This window comes from Electrona antarctica (genome assembly GCF_951216825.1).
Source record: "Electrona antarctica genome assembly, chromosome: 4".
NCBI classification, from domain to species: domain Eukaryota; kingdom Metazoa; phylum Chordata; class Actinopteri; order Myctophiformes; family Myctophidae; genus Electrona; species Electrona antarctica.
Window position 1 is genome coordinate 28,563,299 of NC_136809.1, and position 23,940 is coordinate 28,587,238.

General features: G+C 43.8%; 1 protein-coding gene across 6 annotated transcripts in view; it reads left to right on the forward strand.

Moving 5' to 3' along the window:
- The first annotated feature begins 3,432 nt into the window (after positions 1 to 3,432).
- lef1 (lymphoid enhancer-binding factor 1) overlaps positions 3,433 to 23,940 on the forward strand; it is a 66,448-nt gene continuing 45,940 nt past the window's right edge. For all 6 annotated transcript variants that reach the window (XM_079498190.1, XM_079498192.1, XM_079498191.1 and 3 more), the window contains exons 1-3: positions 3,433 to 4,434; positions 6,201 to 6,261; positions 8,015 to 8,142. In XM_079498190.1, coding sequence (XP_079354316.1) covers positions 4,234 to 4,434; positions 6,201 to 6,261; positions 8,015 to 8,142 — 390 coding nt within the window. In that variant the 5' untranslated portion in view covers positions 3,433 to 4,233. The remainder of the gene's footprint in view (positions 4,435 to 6,200; positions 6,262 to 8,014; positions 8,143 to 23,940) is intronic.

Sequence of the window (23,940 nt, forward strand, 5' to 3'; positions counted from 1 at the left end):
GGGGTAGAGTGGCCGGTTGAGGTTGCCAGTTCGAACCCGGGCTCCCCCAGAGTTAGTGTCGAAGTGTCCTTGAGCAAGACACTGAACCTCTAATTGCTCCTGATGTGCTGGTTGGTGCCTTGCATGGTGTCCGCCGCCATCGGTGTATGAATGGGTGTGAATGGGTGAATGTAATGCACATCTATGTAAAGCGCCTTGGATAAAGGCGCTATATAATTTTGCACCATTTACCATTTTACACATTCAGGTTTGAAAGTAATTGTCATACAAAACATTAAAATTACTTTTTTGTATTATTTCATCAGCTATTCTGCTACAACTATTCAAGTGAAATTAAATGTCCATATAGCACCTCGCACTTACAACATCAGTGTTCCTATTAGGAACACAATTATTGGTTTCTTTACATAATATCAACATTGAAATAATTTCTGGTCTTATATAAATAATAAAACATGCTGGTTAAGCCAGCTTGTCGGTTGTTTGTGTGTATAGCATCCCACTGTATATTGCTAGCCATACAGTGAACTGTTGACCCTGTTCTTATGCCCTAATCAAGATCTATTCCCCCACGCGCGCACGCACGCACGCACGCACGCACGCACGCACGCACGCACGCACGCACGCACGCACGCACGCACGCACGCACGCACGCACGCACGCACGCACGCACGCACGCACGCACGCACGCACGCACGCACTCACTCACTCACTCACTCACTCACTCACTCACTCACTCACTCACTCACTCACTCACTCACTCACTCACTCACTCACTCACTCACTCACTCACTCACTCACTCACTCACTCACTCACTGGCAGTATATAGTCCTTCATGCATGCGGCTGTGTGGGCATCAAATAATGAACGCTTCAAGCCAAGTCTTGAGTTTTGCAATCAACTGAAAATAGAATAAAAGTCCTCCAAGTTAGTTTGGCCATTTGCCTTTCTGTGATGAGACCAAAACAAAATTGTGCAGAGTGTTCCTATTTAAAATGAATTATTTGATTTTAATCATGTTATTAATTCCTTTTCATTGGCAAGGAAAATGTGATCCTTTTGATCAATGGATAAATTATATAATGTAAAGTTTATGAGAACAAAAAATATTGGTGCTGTTCATTCTAATTAATAGTCCCTCAGATATTTTATGTCTAAAATGTTTTGATGTTTTTGGGGACGTTATGGTTCCTTGATTTCTATTAACCTACTTTGTCAATACTTCATAATTTTGGGTGAACCTTCTCCTACGCATGTAGGACGCTACCAGGACAGCAATTATTTACTGGACAATATTCAAGATAAAAATGTAGGCCTGTTTTGGTGGTATCATGTTTTACGCATGCAATTTAAATTACTGCATTTAAAGAAGAAGTGGTATAGTTCCAATTATTTAGACTATTACTTTTTTTATTAGCTACTCAAAAACTGTTCAGCCAAGGACATTACACTGAGAATATGCATGGACTAAATTAACTAGCTTTGTGGCCAATATTGACTAGGACTAGTGTAGGCCTAGACCAGGCTTTAATTTATTGTCTTTCAATTCAACAAGGAAAATAAGAAAATACAATTGTAATGGTGTCCTTGTTTCAGCTGTAATTTTGCAGTGGCCAAACTGGCCAGATAGACTCGTTTCTAAAAGCACAAGTAAAATAATGGAACAATTTAAAAGTGGAAAATGTAACAGGATTATTAAATTACAGAACCATAATGAAGCAGAATGTCGGCTTCTTCAATGGAGTACTGCATGGGGAAAGACAAACAGCCAGACTCTGTTGCCTTGTATTACACATAGACAATTTCGGGCTGAAAACAAGGGGAAAAATGTTAAATGATATTTTAATGAAAGGTTTGCTTGTTCAGGTCTGCCTGTGTGAAATCTTTCTAATTAACTCTATAACGTGCGCTTGTGTAGCTTGTGTGCGTGTGTGTGTGTGTGTGCGCGCGCGTGCGTGTGTGTCTGTGTTTGTGCGTGCGCCGTGCGCGTGTTTGAGTAAGCTTTCCGCTATTCTCTGGAATGCAGCCAGTCTCGGCTCTTTTGAATCCACGCTCAGTTCCAAAACCAGAGCCTTTGATCTTTTTCGCTGTCTCCTTTACCCGGAAGAGAACCCTTGCCTTCTCTCTCAGCTGGGATGAACGCACACGTGGAAATGTTGGCCCCGCTCCACACTCATACCAAATTTAGTCATACAAAGGCGAGGGAGGGTGAGGAGGGGGGAGCCGGGGATGAAAGAGCCAGCCGCCAGAAGATCAAAGGAAGCCGCGGCTCCGCCCGCTTAACCCCACCTCCGTGCTTTATAAAGATCTGCCTCCCGAACCCAAGTTATTCTCACGCAATCTCTCTGCAGCCAGAGCCACAGAAACACACAAACACACTGCTTCGTGTTTTTCTTATTCCCCCCTTTTTTATTTTCTTTTGTTTCTTTTTCTTTTCTCATGAAACATTTCCGACTCTTCAAGGGGAAACTTTCCCTTCCTTGCTTATTTTCGTGTCCTGTTGCAAAGCAAAACACAACTTAAATATTGTGAATGTCTAACGTAGCTTATTTTGTTTTTATACGATCAAAATATATTTCGTTTCATATATGCATTCTGGTGATGGATTTGATGTTTGCTTTAGTACTTACTTTAGCCTACTTAAAACGAAAAAATATGGTTATTGGTAAAAATAAAAAATATTCTCACATTTCGTTTCATGATAGGAAATATAGATAGACGGGAAAACATTGGCTTTATTTCAATACTGATGTGGCTAATTAGAAGGACAGTACTGCAGCAGCCAACAGACCCCCCCCCCCCCCACACACACACACACACACACACACGATAACCTGCCCGCAGCTTCTCCATCCAAGCAATATTTATGTTTTTTATAGGCCCATAATTAGCTCATATTTTGGCAATGCAAATGTATTAATTTTGACAGTTTTTGCCACTAGCCTATATTCGGTGAGCCTTTTTCCGTGCCAATGTGTCCTTTTTTCTCTCTGTCAATACAAAAAGCGTCAAGCGAATCTATATTAAATTCCACCGAATTAAGTCTGTCTTTTCCTAATATTGTTTTTACATCACGCAGTGTGCGTGCGTCTCCTTCAACCCTTTCTCTTCTTCTCCCCCTGTCTACCCATTTGTTGTGAGCGATGTATAAATCTGCAGTCTCTCTCAGGAGTGTCAATCGGTGTAGTGTCAATCAGAGTCTGGATCCCTTTCATCTCTCTCCCATCCCATCCACAGTCACAGAGAGAGAGAGAGAGAGAGAGAGAGAGAGGGAACTGATAGGAAGAGAGAGAGAGAGGGGGGGGGGGACTGATAGGAAGAGAGAGAGAGAGAGAGAGAGAGAGAGAGGGGAACTGATAGGGAGAGCGAGAGAGAGAGAGAGAGAGGGCAGAGCTACATTACCAACACACACACACCGTTACATTACTTTCTTGGAGCAGAGCTCCAGTTCGGAAGTCGGTGTTCTATCCTCGTCATTATTTTGTTTTATGACTTCTTTTGATTCGGCTTCTTTCAATCCGAGGATGTATTTTATGTGCGGGCCTATTAACAGATCAAATAATGCGTAGCCTGTTGTTTACGTGGTAGGTAGCGGTGTTATACTACTTAGCTGTGGCTGTGTGACATTTCCCATCACAGTTAGCCTACCTTCTTTAAACCCAGACGTTGTTTTTTGACTTTTTTTTCTTCTTCTTTAAACCCCGTACTTTACTCAAGGACATTAAATCCAAGAGGACCACTGCTGGCACGAGGAAATACGCACGTCTCATCTTTCTTCAAATACTTTATCTTTCACCCACTGGAGCGTTCTCTCATCATAGTCACGTGAAAACGAACTGATGTGATTTTGACTGTATGTTTATTTCTCTAAAGTGCCGCTGTTTGAAGCGTGCAATCAGGCCAACAACAACTCTTCCTAAACGACAGCATCTCCGGTTTTTGGTGCTGTTTTAGGTTCACTTCTTTGACATTTCACTGCCTCTAGGCTACTTGCGAGAGACTCCTGTTGCTTTTTGGCCAACAAAAACAACCAGCAGCGTGTGTTTGCACGCCGCTCTCCTCTCCTCCTCTCCACGCCACGCTTCAACTGAGAGGTGTTGCTGAGGCAGCCTGCTTGGCTTGCTTGGAGGACGTTTTCCGGTGTTGTCGGGGGATTTCTCTATAACTGTTTTGACGTGTTCGCTGTCGCACTCCGTTTGGACAGTGCGGGTTGTTGTCGTCAGTAAATCAAGATGCCACAGCTATCGGGCGGCGGTGGCGACCCTGAGCTCTGCGCTACGGACGAGATGATCCCCTTCAAAGACGAGGGAGACCCGCAGAAAGAACAGATTTTCGCCGAGCTCAGTCATTCCGAGGAGGAGGGCGACTTGGCCGATATCAAGTCGTCTTTAGTAAACGAGTCGGAGTCAAGTCCAAACAGCAACAGTCATGATGTAAGTAGTAGGCTATAGGCTAGACTATTATTTTTGGGAGGGGAGTTTTAAGTAGCCTATAGAGAGGCTGAGCTATAGGCAGACCCGGGGTTCATCACTGCACCTCCAGCAATTAAGATGTAGCATACTAATCTAATTGACTTTTAATGGCAAAATACACCATGGTCACCCCATTTATTTGTGCTGGACCTTCGTGTACGTGTGTGTGTGTGTGTGTGTGTGTGTGTGTGTGTGTGTGTGCACACACATGTGCGTGTGTGAGTGTGTGAGAGACAATTTATGTCAGGGACATTTTGACCAAATGGGCCTGTAAGATATGCGTAATAGACAGTGCATCATAGACAGGCCTAATCAGATGTAAACACAGGCTGAGTCGTGAATAAAGCCATGAGGCCTAAATCTGCTTTTAAAACATGTTGATTCATTTTGGCATAAAAGTCCTAAGGATGTCAGCAATGCAAATTGTCTAATCGAATTCAAATAATTTTGGTTGGATGCGTTTAGGCTACTTACACCATTAGGCCTATTATTATTATTATTATTATTATTAGGCCTATTAGTGATTCATGATGTTGAAAAATCATACTGGATAAGCATAATCATAATTTAAATAATTCCTATAGTTGTGGTTGCCTTGGGAATATGGAGCAATGAGGGAAATTAAGATTTGGATTTATAAGATGAATAAAATGCTCTGAGATAGATTGTATGCGTTCATAAAAAATCATATAAATATGAAGAGTTCTGCATTCTGCTTTTAGGAATCCTAAATGCTTCCTAAACGACTCATACTGACCCAGCATGGTTGACTAATGATGCTGCTTCCAAACTCTGAGCCAATGCAAACTGTAAAATTCCACACATCTTCTCAGTCCAATTTCTTTCTTTTTTTTTCATCATCTCTGCGCATGCCTCCAATAAAATCAATAGGCTACACTCAAACTTAAGGCTGGAGCTCAGAAATAAAGAACAAACTTCTATATCATTCCAACAGTTGGAGCTGGAGTAAAAAAATATATTTTCTGTCTGTTTCCGAGGGGTAATGGAATTTCAGTGCATCTTGCCTTGGACGTACAAAAAAACTAACAAATGTCACGGTGGCTCCTGGGACGGAGGCTGGATGTTAATTGGGAATCCAGTGAAGTTGCCAGGCCCAGCGTGAAGCCAGCCTGAGGGGTGTGAACTCCAAATGCAGGAGGTCCTCTTAACCAATTCCAACTCAAGACGAGAAAGAAATTTGAGAAATAGATGGTGATCTCTAAAATGAGGCAAATTTTGAGGAAAACCCTCAATGTTGATTTCATTCTGAGGAAGTGAAAATTGTCAAAAATTTAGCTACACTTCCATTTGGACCATTTTTATTTAATTATTTTGAATTTGATTAATTTATCGTCACACGTTCCTTCTTTCCCAGAGCCTGAACTTATTGCGTATATTTGTTTTTTGTTTTGGATGTGGAAACAGGAACATTGGTAATAAGGGTGGACATGAGATAGTAGTGAAAACAAGTTAATTTGTTGAACATACAATCATAAAGAAGGGGTTCAAGAGTTGCAGACTGCTCCATCACCCATCCAACAGGCAACGTTGTCAGTATGTTTGTGTGCATGAATGCATGCTTTCGTTTGTTTCTTCTTTGTGACAAGCAGAACGGATAGCATTGGGTCTAGGCAGCAGGGTCTGACATGTGTTTATATATACTGTATATATTTTGTATGAAGGTTTTCCATATCAATTAATTTGTTTTATATCTGTTCCCCTCATAGGGAGGTAGACAAATATCCCATGACTCGTATCATGAAAAACACAGAGAGCATCCAGATGATGGTAAGTGAAACGCTCTTCATCAGCCCACAAGCATATCTTATGAAAACAATTTACCAGTAATTTGCCAGTTAAGAAAATAAGAAAAGGGGGGGGGGGATAAGGGAGCGTGGTGAGCAATGCTCTCCTTTTTAGCACAGTATTTTCTTTTCCTCCCATTATTGATTGGACACCTGAGAGATTGTAGGAAACTTTGAGAGGAAAACTACAAAAGGGAGACCCATACTAACCAGATGTAATACTTTATTGGCCAAACTAAGGATAGTAGTTTTTTTGTGACATGAGTTCTTAACCACTATATACCATCACAGGACACCAAGAGAAAGACAACAATAACATGATCAGTCACACACTTGTATCATTTTTATCTGATTCTCTGTTTCTGCTGCTTTGAAATATGATTTTAGTCTAGTCAAGACATATGCTGCAAACCTCATAGACACTCCTACCTGCTACCTACCTCATACCTCTGGTGGCCTATGGTGGGGGCCAAAAAACCTGTAGAGTAAGATGACTTTTCTATACTTAACAAATCATTCTTTTAAATATTGCATTTATTAGCATCGTTATAGTTGATGTGGACTTTTTGTGTAATGATAAATCATATTGAGTCTTGGGTGGGAGTCTAAAACGACATTTGGTACCAGACTTTGTTATTGTTGTTATCAAATTGACCTACAGTATATGATACCCTGAAATAGGCACATGCAGTGTTGCCGCAACTCAGCTGAGTTCATTGGTCTCTTGTCTGTCCCATATATTGTCACCTGGTTGGCTGCAAGCCTTGACAAGGAGTGTGCCTCCTCTCTGTTCCTCCTTAACAAATCCTGAGAATGGCAACAACCCTCCCCCTGCAAACCAAACACTAGCCCTCTCCTACTAGGTCCACATTGCCATTTGTCTACACACACACTCCACTGCCCTGGCCCTGCCTTATTATTACCCCAGCATGCGTCGGCCAGCCACCAAGCAGTGATGTGAGTGCGTGGTGTTGCATTTGGGCTGTGATGTATTGTGGGGCCTCTTTTATGAAAAAGGTTCCTCCTCTCCTGGGTCAAAGGCAGTAGAGGAACAGTTGGGGCGTCTCCCTTGTTTTGACACAGTCTGTATGTTGGTCTAATTGGTGCTAATTGGCACAGAGGGGCTCCATTGTTCCGTGTATAATACGACCCTCCTCTCCGAGACCGGAATAAAAGAGCACAAACAAAAGGCTGTGGCAACACAGAAGCATGGGGTCAAAGCGATCGACAGCGATATCATTTGTCGTGACGCACGCACACACACACACACACACACAGCTGGACTTCGTGTTACGGGGGCCACATTAATGTGAAAACAAACAATGTGTAGGCCTATATCTCATTCTGAATTGTTGTATATATTTATTAACATTTGACAGAATTGAGGCGAGTTCTAATGTTGGCGTGAATAAAATGTATTTTGTGTATGGGTAGGGAAAGTAACAGTAGATAACAGACCACAGTAGATAAAATGGTAGCGATAATGGTTGATATGGAAATAAATTATCAAATCAAATGTAGTTAATTGATTTATGCAGTTGGAAACAAGTCCCCAGTACTTTGTTGTGTTATCCTTTTAGCGCAAATGTTTGACCCATGCCAATTCTCTCTAATAAAGTATTCAATCAATCAATAGATATTCACAGACGTATCTAGTCTAGCTATTAATGTATTGTTTAATGGCAGTTGTACATACTGTATAGCTGACATGTGTCTTGTTCTTCTGCCGTTCTCAGTGAAGCACGCGGACATGTACAATAAAGGCCATCCATACTCAGGCTACCCAGGTTACATCATGATGACCAACATGAGCAATGACTCCTATATGAACAACGGTTCCCTGTCGCCGCCCATGCCCAGAACGGTCAGTATCAACTCTTGATTTTGCAATGCATAAAAGAGTTTTATATTATATAAATACATCAATGCTTTAATTGAATTCACTTACAATATGTATACTATATATTTTAATGAACCATGAAGTGTATAAGAAACTCCATAAAATCATGAAATAAACAGATTTCAAAGCCGAGTCGAATCGAACCAAAACCAAACGGATCATCAAAAAGGATAAACAAAGTCTCGATTGATCAGACATGCGGTCATGATCGCTCAAGAGAGTGAGATGGACACAGTGTTGTTATGTTAGCAGTGGTTCTGTTTTGGGCGTAAATAATCAGCCAAATCTAATATCGACTTCCCTGTGATGGAATTAAAACACTTGCGATTCATAATTGGCAATAAAAAGTAGTCATGTGAGTATTCAATGTATTTTTTTTTGTATTAAAATGAATTTATAGTGTTGCTGGATTAACGTGTATATAGAAACCCTATTGAAGTGTTCTGATGACGTATTGAGTCTTTATAGTTCTAATTGAGATAGAGATATTTTATTCAGGGAAGTTATTTACCTTATATTTTTCTGTCAAGCGATTACCTTTGGTTTGTATTGTCAATGTCTAGGTTTTATTGGTGCAGTTTTCAGTTTTCATCTAAGGTGGATATAGGTTTTGTTGTTGCAATTCAAGGTATGTTTTAGTGATGTTTTTTTTAGGGATTTTGTGATTTGGGGTTTGCTTTTGTCTGATATACATTATAATGATTATGTTATGAGTGTTTCTGCCACGCAAACCTCTCCTTGTGATTTATACAGGATACATACTTATACATCCTCAGGGCTTTTTAGTTTCATGTGTGACTGTTGTGTTGCAATAATGGTGCAATACTTGGTCACATAGGCTACACGAGCACTGTTGTGCTCCGTCCCTTTGGCAACCATACGTGCCTCTTGGTAACTGAATGCCAACCATACTTTCCAGTAGATTAGCAGCAGTCATATTATTTCTCATCTTGTTAAAACCTTAAGTGATGCATGTCTACATGGGCCCAAGTAAGCCCTACCAATTTGCCCAGCATGGCTGAGTTAAGGTCTTAAAGGCAACATCACTCATATCTGCCTGGGCAGAAAGAGTTGGAAGAACCTGTGTGTTGTTTTACTCCATGTCTCAGTGACTGTATTGATTTCAGGAGCTATTGCAGGGGGGGGGGTCCTTACTACTTCCTGTGTGGGTCCCGTTTGCAATCTCTTTCCCCTGCGAGACACAGAATGTAGGGCATGCTAGCAGCTGTCTGCTTCAGTGTAAAGTCTCATCAACTTATGAAGGCTATGATAGCGTGGAGACTGTGGATAAACGGCCTAGATGATGGTGTATGTTTTCCTATATGTGTGAGTTGGTTTTGTCAGGATGCAAAGTTTGATTGCTGTGAATACTTTAATAATTACTATTATTACAACAAGTTTTTAGAAACGGGAGGGGGTGGGGGCGCACATAGGATGTACATTTTACAACTCGATTGATGAATGAATAATGTTAAATTATTGCTCTTGCTCCGTCTTTGCTGTTATTGTAGAAGAGGGAAAGTACTGTATATGTACACGGGTGGTTTAGACTTGGGCTGATGACCTCATGATTTACCATTTCGTGTTTACAAATAAACCTAACAGTTTATGAAACTGTGGATACAATGTCTTGTAATTTATTTTAATCATTAATGGCCTGTTGTCTGGCACGTTCCACTGCATATTCTATCATAGCGACTGACAAACTTTGAAAGACCTATACGAAGACCGTCTGACTGTGTTGAGGAAATTACTCCTCAACGCAGATGAATTAGGCCAAGCCAAGTCAGGCCTGCTCACTCCCTGCCAAAACCCTTTAAAGACTTACTTTCATTTCATTCACTCTGGCTGCTTTTTATTTGCCCCAATTTTCCTCCCCCCCCGCTCCCCCCCTCCCCCCCCCCCCCCCCCCCCCCCCCCCCCCCCCCCCCCCCCTGCCCTGTCTTCAATAAAACGGTAGTCATTTTATATACGGTTCTCTCACTTAACCAATAAAGAGAGAGAGAGAGACAGGGCAGATGAGGAATCATACAAACACATGCACGTACCCCCCCCCCCCCCACACACACACACACACACACACACACAGTCTTTCTCCACACTCAGGTCTTTCTCAGTACATGCCAACTCTCTCACTCATTGCTCTGCTCTCTCCTCTCCTCCTCCTCTGTTCTTCTCTCTCTGCTGCCGCTGGCCACCGCAGCCAGCCAGCCAGTCAGCCACAGTATCTGCGGGCCTGGGATCGGTTTTCAACCCGAGATCAAAGGCACATTTTCTCTTTCATTCTCTTCCACCCGCCCCCCCATCCCCAACCTCCCACTCCCAACCCCAACCCCAGCAGTTTAGATTGATTTCCATTGACCATGACATTCCTCCACACTGTCCGCCCAGTCATGATGGCGATGGTGCTGTCGGGAGTTGCTGATTGTCAGCAGATTTTTTTTTCTTTTTTAAGGTGGCTCAGAAGTGTTGGTTTGAAGAAAAGGCCCCTTTGTATAACCCAACATTTTACATTTAGGGCACGGACCCAGATGTAAGCGTTCATTTGGGTCCCTTATGGTCCATTCTTACACTCCCAGAGTTAAATTAACACCTGAGAATTTTACTGTGTTAGAGCCGCAGTGACAACATCTGTGATCGGCACAAAGATCATGTATAAGATAAACATATGCTGCACAAGAATTATGCATTGTGTGTGTGTGTGTGTGTGTGTGTGTGTGTGTGTGTGTGTGTGTGTGTGTGTGTGTGTGTGTGTGTGCGCGTGTGTGCGTGCGTGCGTGCGTGTGCGGCGTGCATGTGTGTGCGTATGTGTGTGTGCGCGTGTGTGCACACGCGTGTGTGTGTGTGATACAGAATATTATGTGTTCACAACTTGGAGGTGGTTCCATATTTCATTTTTATGTTTCAGAGAGACTGGAGAATCTTTATGCTATCCCAGCGAGTAGTCCATTACACACAAAAGGAGAGCTGTAGTTAATTGTGAGCAGTTGAGAGAGTTAACGGTATTCCGTCCCCGACTGCTGCGGTTTCTTCACATAAAGTAACCACATGAAAGGAGCTCTGGCTTCGCTTGCCATTCAGGACTGGCGCCCATTTAACCAATTGGAAATTGAAGAGATTATGGTACTTGTTCGGTGTGGATTAACCGTGTTGTTCTAACTGTCTCTTTTTCATCTGTTTTGGGCAAGGCCCATGTGTGTGTGTGTGTGTGTGTGTGTGTGTGTGTGTGTGTGTGTGTGTGTGTGTGTGTGTGTGTGTGTGTGTGTGTGTGTGTGTGTGTGTGTGTGTGTGTGTGTGTGTGTGTGTGTGTGTGTGTGTGTGTGTGTGTGTGTGTGTGTGTGTGTGTGTACGTGTGTGTACGTGTGTGTACCCAGTACCACAGTGGGGGCATGTGAGGATTTGCAGTGGCATATTGGATTATTTAAAGGGACTTGTCCGTGTGTGATGGCTCATATTTCCTCCTGTCGGAGCCTTAGGGGCTGGCTGGGGAATACAGAACTCCTCAGAAAGGAGGCCTGGAGTCACTCTCTGGCCTCAGACTTTGTGAAGATGGCACAAGATGGCCCATAAAGTAAAATCTTCGGTGTTGATTTAATAAGACTTAAAATGGACACACACTGGGCACTGAAATCATCGCACATTTGGATATTATGTTCTAGCAGTTTGGTCTGGAGAACATAATGACTTTGTAGACACTATGTTCTGGTATTCTGTGGGAGCAGAAGGTAATGGCTGAAAGGACTGTGGGTTTGGCTTTGTGTAGCTTTTTTAAAGTACTTCATTAGTCTCCAAAATCAAGTTGGTCTTGCAAACCTCAAGCTATTAAAACCATAATCACCTCACCAAACATTCAACTATACAGGTATGTTTGACCTGAACCACAGCAACCGTGCATATACAGTCAGCCAAGCCAACAGTTTGAATAAAGTGTAGTATTGTGTAGTAACAACAACAGAGAAAATGTCTTTCTTTCTTTCAGTCCGTGTCTTGATTGTTTGTTACGGTCCATGGCTGCCATTACGTCAACCTGATTCATACTTTCCGTGTCAAGATCACTATTGTTCCGTAAATACAGCAAACGAGGACGGCATTGCAGTCTCTTTGAGAGGCACATGGAAGACTGCTGAGTTGATGGACAACAATATAGAGATGAAGAAAATTGTTTTAGTGCCCCCCCCCCCCCCCAACCCCCCCGCCCCATTCACTCTTCTCGTCCCATTTCTCCCTTCGGGCCTTCAGTAGCAGTTCCTCATGGCATGAGAGACCCTGGGGGTGGGGGGAGGACATATACTCTTCCTTTGATGTAGCGGGAACGTGACGGATCTAGCTAGCCGGCATCTTCGCAGCGTGGAATCACTAACCCGGGCTTACCTAACAGGATTTGCCAGGGACTGCTCCCGTGTCCCCGTTACCCCACACCCCCATCTTCCTCAGAGTGCCCTGTGTTGTCCTTAAACTCATGCCCTTCTTAGCCCCTTTACTACCTTCAGTCAAAGTTACACTGTGCAAGGTGAACACTACATTTCCCAGCAGCCCTCTGTTCCCACCATGGTGTTCTAGGTGGCAACATGAGGCCATGCTTACTGAAACACAGGATTGCATGTGTTATTTTTCTCAGAACAGCTGGCCTGACTCCATACAACCACATTTTTGTTAGAGTATATATATGCATTTTGATTTTTAAAGAAAAATATTGCTTATTTCCTTTCCATAGTATAGTGTTTTAGGGCCACATCTGGCAAATTGGAGCAATGACCTTATTTTATCACTCTCCAGCCACAAACCACCATTATTTTCCCTCAGTCAAGCAAGCAGTACGCCTATCACAGAATCAAACTGTCATCTGCTGTGCAGGTCTGACAAACAGCAGGTCTGACAAACAGCAAAGCGCGTGACCGCGTGTGCATATGTGAGTATGAGGGAGGCGTGAGGGACCCCACACAGAAGGAACAGTTGTGCATCCTTGGGGTCCCTTTGAAGCACCGCCGGGCCTCAATGCTTTTATAAACAATGCCATTAACACCAAGCTGGCTTCTTAGTCCTTTTATTGTAACGTACAGTGATGCTGGTTGACACATTTACTCCATATGCTCGGCACTAATGATTCCATGTGGTTGCAATCGCCTTATCAATGTCTTTCATCTGTCTAAATGGAGCTTGGCCCAATGATTCACAACCCTGCCTACGCTGAAAAAGACCAGCTTGTTTCTGTGTAAGATAAGAACACGAAAAATAAGGAGACCGATAGAGGCATATGATTTTGGGATGGGACTGTTTCAGTTAGTTTTTGCGCTACTGTGTGTGTGTGTGTGTGTGTGTGTGTGTGTGTGTGTGTGTGTGTGTGTGTGTGTGTGTGTGTGTGTGTGTGTGTGTGTGTGTGTGTGTGTGTGTGTGTGTGTGTGTGTGTGCCTGTGCCTGTGCGTGTGACTGTGTGTGTGTGTGCGTGTGCACACGTGTTGTGTGTTTGATGAAGCTCTCTCTCAGTGTTTTCACTATAGCTTAAAGGAATTTAATGCCTGACGGTATGCCCGGTGGCTTCCTTCAATTATTGGAGAATTGTTGTTCATGCCTTCACATGGGCTGAAAATGGGTGAAGTGGTCCTTTTAAATTGGCATATTGCACAAAAGATTAGATTTAATCTGAATTCTGAACATACAGTAGGCCTATGTATTATATGTATGTACTCTATAACACTTTATACCAAATGAAGGTGATGGTTAATAATTAGAATTTGTCCTGCCACATGATTCCAGCTTCATGTCTTGCCAGGATTGCAGCTGGCTTGCATTTTGCAGTATGGAATAGAACTTGATGAAATGAAAAGGTGGCAGGGGTGGCAATAATACATTGAGAGATACTACGTAAAACATGTTGTTTTATGGATGTGTTATACATTTACTCAGAATAGTTTTTTACTAATCAAAATCTAGCACTCCATTCAAAGCGGAGCACAGAAACAAAATATCTAACAAACGCCATTGTAGGCTGGAGAAACATGCCGTTTTTGTTCATTGTGTGCAATGACCCTTTTTAATCAGAGGGGCTGTCTTCCATGGAGCCAGCCAGGCTGTCGTACCCCAGACCACAGCACCTGCTGACGGGGCTTCACTCCTCACCACCCTGCCTGGCTGCTGATCTCTAGAGGTCGAGCTGTCCCTTGGCATCTATTTTTTTTTAAATATATATATATATGGGTGGGGGTTTAGGGGGACAGGCCATGGCCCTCTCTATCTTTATTATTTGAGTGACATTAGTAGGAATGCTGTGCGACATTCTAGGCGATGCACAGAAGAGAAGGCTCTGGTAGGACTCATTCCAAGGCCAGGATGAGGCATGTGTGAACCGCTACATTATATACTCTGAACACACGGTTAGCTCCCTGTGCTTTCGTTTTAGTGGTGTGGGCTTTCCATTAAGGAGTGAGGCTGCGGAGGGAGTCTGTGCCCAGGCTGGAGGAGTGGGAACAGCAACAGTGCATGCGTGTGTGTGCGGTTTTATTTTGTCTCCCCTGTCGCGCAGTTGTCGACAAACTCCCTTGTTGTTGTGGCTACGTGTCCTCAGAGGGGATTGTGTGGGTGAAAACTTCTGACTCTCTCTCAGCATGGCTTCCATTGAAGCCTCTCTGTGGGAGCTTGGAGAAAGAGAGCCCAACTCTTACAACGCCATGCACCGATAAGGCCCTGTTTGAATCACGGCATCCAAGGAAAGCACTCTTCATTTCATTCTTTCACCATATTATTGTAAATATGAAATGAAGGCTTTGGATGAGATATCTAAAGCTGTTTTGAAGTAAAAAAAAAAAGGTTAGTTGTTTGCAAATATGATTGATCATGCTACAGTGTGCTTTGCAGAAAGTAATCTTCTCTTAATTTATCTCATTAACTCTTCAAAAGGCTTAATTGAATCTCGATTCTAGTCCGCTGAAAGCCGATCACAGTACCTCGCTGTTCCCACTACCGGTCATAAAAGTACATTTTTTCTTTCTCTTTTCCCCCCTTTTTTAAGGAAAAAGAAAATAGAATGGACTCATTGAATGCCTTTCTGTCAGCCAGTAGGTCATTCTATACAGAATCCAGCAGTGTTCCAGGCAGTAAACCTCAGTAAAAGGGGGAACAATAGGACCACAGGGGTGATACATGGGTGTTAATCCTGCTGGCTGTGTGTCCAAACTTCAGAGAGAGGCAGGCTGAAACAGCCCTGACTTTGTCCTTCTACTGGACGAACAGCCTATGATGATCAATAGCAGCTCTGTTGTATGAAGTTGGTCAGTATTCTCTCTCTCTCTCTCTCTCTCTCTCTCTCTCTCTCTCTCTCTCTCTCTCTCTCTCTCCTTTCTTTCTTTCTCTTGCTCTGTCTCTCTGAAATGTCTTTCTTCGTATTTTTCAGAAGCTCATTATTTCTGTGCATGCTGCTGTGGGTGTGTGAGAGAGTGCTAAAGAGGCTCAAACATGCTATGTGTATCTGACAGCGCTGAAATATTAATGGTCCCTAGTGCAGAAGGTTGGTATAGGGCCCGCATAGCTGCAGTACAAAGGGCTGCCTCCTTGCCACCAGGCGTTATTAGCCGAGCGGTTAAATGAATAGATGGAAGTGGGCTCTGTGCACTTTTCCCTCCTTGTGCTTTTCTACTTCTGTGCCTTTCTGCAGCAAACATCTAACTGTTCGCTCCTTTAACAATTTGTAACGCATACATTGACTGGGCATCACACACGTGCGTGCGCGCACATGACACGCACGGTCATGTGCACACGTACACACAGCAGTCTGCTAAGCTGTCTGTGGGCGGATAGGGAGGCGGGGTTTGCTATCAATTCATTTTGTGTGGTCTCAGCCATAAAAACACCCCGTTCTTTTTGAATGCGAAAAAAAGCCTGTCTTTAATTTTTTGGGAAACCCATAAAAGTTTGTCGCTCCTTTCATATCAGCCGCGGAATTGAAAACAAATGCTGCCTCCCCCTCCCCACCCCACTCTCCTTTGAACTGGCCAATTATGGAGTTGTGAAAATAAAAATCAGCCTGTAGATCTTTTTTTCTTTTTTCACTCTCTCGTTCACCCCCCTCTCTTTCCTCCTTCCTCTTTCTCTTTCTTTTCTCCCTCTTGTTATTGAAGGAACCAAGGGGGGTGGGGGATCACTGATGTCAAAGTCAAAACCCAGAGCATTAAGTAAAACTGGCAAAATGCAATACAGCTGCAATCCGACATGACGCTGGAAAATAGGTCTGAGGAGAAGAACGCCTCTCTCTCCCCCCTCTCTCTCCCGTATTCCCAGGGCGCGCAACTGCTCCCGGCCTTGGCTTTGATCTCTTCAAAGCCTCCTTTTGCCTCCTACTAGATGGAGAGAGCGGGAGAGAGGGAGAGAGAGGGAGAGTCTTGGCCGCTGCTCGCTGGAGTGCTGGTGAAGAGAGGGGGCAAGGAGGAAGGGATGGGGTGGCGGGGGGGGTGTATGTGGGGTTGTGGGGGTTGCATGACGAGAGGAGTCTTTTCCTCTCCTTTCTAGGGCTGAAATCAATCACAGTGCCAAGGCAATTATGTGTAATTCAAACCCCCGGCCAGATTAGTGAGTCCTCATTGCTACCTGAGCGACCGGAGCTCTGTAATCTATGAGACACACACACCAGGGTCTAGGCAGCCAAAGTAGTGGCCAGAGAGAGAGAGAGAGACGCAGAGAGAGAGAGGCGGGGTGGCTGACCAAAAGAGACTAAAGAGAATTGACAGTAACAGAGACACAGGAAGGGAGGAGGGGAGAGAGAGAAGGTGTTGAAAAGCAGGCCTGCCATGCTGCCGTCCAGCCGAGCAGAACATCGGAGCACAATGGAGTGATTACACTTGCAGATGTAACCATATTTATGACGAGCCAGAATAAGAGAGAGGGAGCGGAGAGAGAGAGAATGGCGAGCAGCATGTTAATCTCCATGGAGCTCGCTATAGCTAGCGCGCTAACGAGCCAGCTTCCATTTGTGTTGAAGCGCGTGTTGTGTGTTTTCACCCCCACCGTGTCCCCCCCCCCCCCGTCCTCTCCCGACTCCCCCCACCCCCTCTACCAGTGCCATATCTCTATCCCTCACGCCTTTCTCAACGGGGCCCCCGAAATGCAAGCTCGGCCAAGGCTGATGCCCCAGGCGCTTAATTTGGCTATGGCTGCAGAAACACTGAGTGGCCCCAAGTCACAGAGGGGAGAACAGGGGAAGCTCCCCCAATGCTGCTCCTGCTGCTGCTGCTGTTGTTGTTGATGTTGTCGGTGTCTGGTCCTTGCAAATGGTCCTAGTTAGCACACCACATTGTGATGGTTGCTGGTTTGTTGACAAATTTTATCTAGTCTGTTTGTTTCCTCCTCGACAAGGGCTATTAAGTGGTGCATTGATCCCATTCTTGGCTCAGATGAATGGGAAGGATATGGTATATCGACTCTGGTGACTCTGCTCTGTTGTGCTCTTCGTTGCACTGGTGTCACAGCAATGTGTTGAAGTATCGTCAGTCAGTAGTTAACTTGGCGAGGGATGATGAAACCCATGAAGAGATCCAGCAAGAATGTGTTTGTTCATCTCATGATGCTCGCTTTGCGCTCCTCTGCACTCGTACCGTCTTTGATCATCGGAGGCTAGTCCAATGGTGATGGAAGGCACTTTCATTCACCACCCCTCCTTTCACCCCAAGGGTTACACGCATTAAGGAAATCAGATATACGTACATTCTTGGGGTTGGATTTGTTGATGTCATCGTCTGTCTGATGTGGTGGTAGTTTCACATCTAGAGTTTGTAGGAGAAAGGGGGACGACTCTTTAAATGTAACGGCAGCTTTATTGCATGTTTGTCTCAAATTCAAAGGGCAAAGGTCAAAATTCACAGGAGGAGGTCACAACACACGAGATTGCTATTGGGAAGGGCTTACTGTGGAGGGGATCCCTGAGTGAAGCTTTTATGTCCTCTGAGGGAGCAACATCACAGAGTTGTCCTTCACTTTGAGTCGCCCGTCATCAAACATTGGCTCAGAATATCAAAATCAATCCACCTCCCGCCTCCATGCTGAACTCACCCCCTATCTTTCCAGATGAAAGGTACTGAAATGGAAGTGACTGCCCTTCCCCTCTCTGTCCCACACACTGCACGTCGTACATTCATGTGCTTGCACACCTGATCACCATAATGTCTATTCCCTTCCAAATGAAGAGTAATTGTGGAAACATGCGTGTTCACCTTTGTCAATGTTTGGCATGTGTCTGAATAGGAAAGTCCAAACGTTAAAAGGATCCCTGGCTAATAAGACAAATATGTACTACATTATACTTCCCACACCTTCAATATTTTATTTCTTTCATAAATAGAGAATCTCTCAATAGGAACTGCTCATGTCGCAAGTTATGTCATATGTCCATATGGTCTAGCCCTATGGAATGTATGGAATGCACATGCTAATAAAAAACAACGTAATACTTAACACCTTAATTGCCCGGGGTTATTTAATCCATTAAATAAATGTGCCCAGCGATTTATAGCAGCGGAGCACTTTTACAGACGGACCGGATGTTATCCCGGATGTGGGTGTAGCAGCTAAATGTAGCCAAAACACTCTAACGGCGATCGACAACAACGGGAGGTATGATTAAATCTAACACGACTAGCGACTTGACAGCGGGGGGCCATCTAACACATGATACTTTCTTAGAATTAGACGGGATGATTTAGATCGCGAGTTATTCACGTTTTAAGATTTTCGGTCTCGTCTAAACAGGGGGGGAACATTTTCGATGACTTCCCACTGTTGCACAACATCGAATGTTACGCAACATTGAATGTTACGCAACAGGCGCTCCTAGCCTGTGGAGCGATGCGATCGGTTTTGATATCATGAATCTCCGTCCTGTCAATCAATCTCCGTCCTGGGCATCAGAGTGTACTAATTAACAGGACGGAGACCTCCGTCTGGGGCCCATAAACTGTTAATAAGGTTAATATGAGCATCAAAGTAATATTTTAAATACTTTTGAGGGGCACTAGCCCCTCCTATACACAGGTTTAATGTTTGTCTTTAGTTCAAAGTTTGTTTAGTAAACACATTGACAAAGAAGGGAAGATCTATGTCATAATGTGTCGTTTACGTCATAGTGTCTCTTTATTGTTAATGGCGTTTAATGTTTGTGTTGCCACTGTTTGTTTTACATCACCATTACATCACCTAATCAACATGAGTTAGACTTTAATATATTAGCGCCATTAAGTGTGATTTTTTTATATGCATGTGCATTCCATACATTCCATAGGTCTGGACCACACATGGACATATGACATCAACTTGCGACAGGAGCAGTTTCTATTGAGTGAAAGATTATTTTTTTATGAAAGAAATAAAATATTTAAGGTGTTATTATTTTTGAGGCCCTCCTCTATATAGGTTTAATGCTCGTTGCATTACCAACTTGCATCGTTCCAAGTAGGCCAGTGCCCAATGTACGTCTGTAATCCACGTAACTCGAGAACCGTTCGCCAAACCGACTTCGAATTTGACACACACGTTCCACACCACCACAGGGAGTGCAGTGCCCGGAGTCCGTCAGACTGCCGATTGTCCAGAACCAGCACAAAAGCCTGCAGGCTCCAGATAGGGCCCAAATCCAGATCACCCCCTAGATCTCCATATATGGAGCTGGCCTGTTCTGACATCACAATGATGTTCTGACATCACCATGATGCGCAACCTCGTGCTTTATTAGCCATTATCGATCACACCTGATCACCCCCCAACGGGCACTGATCACCCAGATCTCCATATATGGAGCTGGCCTGTTCTGACATCACAATGATGTTCACCTACCAACGGGCACTGTTCTAGTACTTTATTAATGATCAATGTATCGGACCTTGGATCTTCATCAGGATAAAGATTTGTATCCTGATGAAGGTCTCTAAGTTTCAAACCAGGCAGCAACCTGTTATGTGGGCTAGTCTTGTGCCTATGTAGTATTCGCTCTGACTGAGTCCTAACTGGACTGACTTTTGACTTTAAACTTAAAAAGATGTGTTGAAATGGCTGATTTGTTTAGTTTGATTAGTGTCCGGGTAGAACTCTCGCCTTTGGTCTATAAGGTCATGGGTTTGATCCCGGGCACCAACTCGGCGCATGAGTTGCACGGCTTGGGTGGGATGGTAGCTGTTGTGCTTCATCTCAGCAATCCATCTCCCAGGGATCTAGCGCATTGAAACAGGGATAGACTCCCGCATTCTCGGCTGGTACCGACAATATGCCCGTCTGACCTACTTACTTGCTTATTTTCTAAGCAGCTTTCAGAATACCGTACGTCAGGTATAACGTGTATTTAACATTTGTTCACTCCACATATCATGAGACAAAAATAAATAAATAATTACTTCTGAAAAGGAAGTATCTTTGTTCTGTCTATCAATGCGAGGACAGCGCACAGTATACTGTGATGTGATGAATGCGTCTATTTTCTGCTCTATTTGAGGTGATGCCCCCTCTTCCTTTTATTATGTTCAAAGGTGACAGCAGTCTATCTATTTGAAGAGCCCTAGGAAATGGAATTGAATTACTATCCCGGCATGTTCATTACAAATGATCTTTTTGTTCATTTCACATTTGGCTTTTCTCAAGTATAGCATCAGGTGCATCAGTGAGTCTTATGATGCGGACCAAGCTGTATGTCTCAGGACTTAATTCTTTTGTGGTTTAGAATTTGGACTATTACTATTTCTGTGCTGAGGGCTAATCAGACACCACCCTGCCTGTCCCCATGTTTTACACAGGCTTTTGTGTGTGTGTGTGTGTGTGTGTGTGTGTGTGTGTGTGTGTGTGTGTGTGTGTGTGTGTGTGTGTGTGTGTGTGTGTGTGTGTGTGTGTGTGTGTGTGTGTGTGTGTGTGTGTGTGTGTGTGTGTGTGTGTGTGCGTGCGTGCGTGCGTGCGTTTCTTTTGTATTAAAGGCCCACTAAAGCCAAGACACAAAAGGGGCGGGGTCTTGTTGTGTCCATTTGCAGAGGCTCCTGAAGTGTTCCCTACTTTCTTGTACAGGGACAGAGAATGGCCAGTTGTTGAGAGGGATTATGATTTGAATAGCTTTGTGTTTTCATTGAGATCGGAGGGGTACTGTGTTTGTGTCTGAGTGAGCATCTGCGCGCGCACACATGCACACACGCACATGCACACACACACACACACACACACACATGCACAAAAATGTGTGATTTAAATAGCTAATTCCAGCCTGAAAGGCAGTTGTTGGGTGTCTTTTACGGTTTAATCCCTTAAAACGCAGAGTCACACTCAAACACTGCACCACTAAGCATTGTTTGTATTATCTATGAATGCGAAAGAGACAAAAAGGTTTGTAATAGATCCGAGATCACAAAGGCTTCTTACCTTTGTTTGTTGAATGCAGTGTTTCTTGCACGGTTAATAATATTTAGTAGCAACATGGAACTCTGTGTGCTCTGCTGTTTACTATTTGGTGGATAGTAAATTCAATTAAATAAATATAGGGCACCCTGATGGCAGAGATTTAATTGAAATCGTATGGGTTTGAATCCCACTTAAGGCTTAACATATAATGTGTTGCCTCATCTCATTTTCTCTCCCCACTGCAACATTAAATAAATAAAAAATATACTTAATATAAATAAAACAATATAAAAACAATACTTTGTCGTGTCACATTGACTACCAAATTAATTTCATTCATAATTTAACACAATATCACAAGTTACAAGTTGTGTAATCATTTTCAAAAGCAGAGGGTGAAAAGTGCATGGGTCATGAGACTTGAAAGGATCAGGAGTTCAGACTAAGGTAAGGACACAGGTGTCATGACACCTGGGGAAAAATGGCCTCTTTCTGTGGCCAGTTCTTTGGTTAAAATAATCGGAATAAACTGTTCTTAATTCCCTAAGAGAGCACAAGTTAGTTATTAAATTAATAAGCCTTGAGTGCCATTGTCTGATTGAAGTGGAATATATTAGCAGGCACCGAGCTATCAATGTTACATGCTCACTAAATTACCAGAATTTCTGTCTCTCTAGCATTTGTGTGCCTGTGTTTGTGCAGTAGAGAAAACTAGGTCAATGTACTCTACTGCTCAGGCAGAGGCAGCTCTGAATTCAAATCACCCTCTATGCATATTTCCCCTTAACACGTTTGCAATTTGAAAAAACAAACAATACATACAATAATGAAATGATTACCCATAAGCACATCATCACCTCTTCACCTCCTCTTATGATCTGCCTTCAGCAGCTAAATAGATTCTGACATTCAACCGCTTTGGCCATGGTTTGCCATGCTAACATTCACACCTTCTCTTTGATATAATGTGTAACATTAACATCGGAGCCATCTCGACAGCTAGCTTTACGAGAAGAGTGCCGTCTCTAGCTTCTCGTCTCCACAGGTACAGAGGCACAAAGATACCCGTCAGCCTCCATTTTATCCCCTCAGTGCTGATCTCCCAAATCCAAACCGACAGCCATTCATGTCCAGAATACCTGGGCGCCGGTGAGGAGGGAGGTAGAGACGAAGAGAGTTGTTGGGGGGTGGGGGGCTTGGGCACTATCTAGGTGTAGCAGGCAAATCCTCTTCTTGTTCGGTGGTCTGGGAAGCTTCTTGCAAAAAGCAAGCACACACACATGCCTATGCCTTGTGGTGCGTGTGTGTGTGTGTCTCCCCTCTGCGTCCCCATCCTTTCTCTCTACTTCTATTATTGTGTGTCTGGCCACTTTTTAAGCTTTTCTAGCTTGCGTTCTCTGCGTTTTTCATTTGAGCACGTCTTCCCTCCAGTGTTGTTGCAGTGGATGTGGCTGTTGGCATGAATGTAGCGTCTGCCATGAATGTAGCTACTCAGCACTAGCGAACGCCGGGTTCTAATGATAAACTGTGGCAGTGTTGTTGTTAATGTAGCAGTGGCGAGGCTGGATATAAATAGCACTTGGAGAGGGATCACATTTTGATTTTACAGGAAGAAAAATAAGAGAGCGCTCTAAAATGTCCTTGCTTGTGGTTGAGCTTTTAAAAGGCTGCGAGTTTGATTTCAGGGACGGCCAAGAGTAACAAATTTCCCCCATTACTGTACATGTCGTTAGAAACCATCCAATGGGTAAGGCTCTGTGTAGCAGTTGTTAGAGCTTTTTGTCTTGGGATTAAAGTCATGCATCCTGGATTTGCATCCTGGATCCTTTTTATTACCACAGAGGCTAATACACAAATTGGCTAAGGTTGCAGTTGTCTTATTTGGCAGTTTTGTTCATGCAACCAGACTAGAGTATTCACACAGCCTAGGCAAGAGAAAGAGCTAGAGACATGTGCCATGTTGCCATTGGCCTATGTCAGAATGTGGCTCTGTCTTTGCATGCTTGTGTGCAAGTGCACTTGCAGAGATCAGCCATATTTTACGGCGTGCGTGCGTGCGTGCGTGCGTGAGCGTGTGTGCGAGACACGCATGCACCCATTTGTTTGGAGAAGCCATATTCTATATGGTAGTCTTTGGGTACATCGTGGGGTGCCCTAGCGTGTGCACCATTATGCCTTGTGCATACATTTGTGTGTGTGTGTGCGTGCTTGCAGGCCTGCTGACAGTGGCACTTCAGAGGAATGTTTGCCCTTTCCTCAGCCCTTTGATGTGACCACGGCCCGCTGAGATAATGAGCCCTGCGCCCTGCCGCAAGGTGAACATCCTGCCGCGTGCCCTGGGCTCTGCCAGAGAGAACCCCCCCCCCCCAGCACACTGACCCGCAATGCTCACAGAAAGAACACCACACTTCC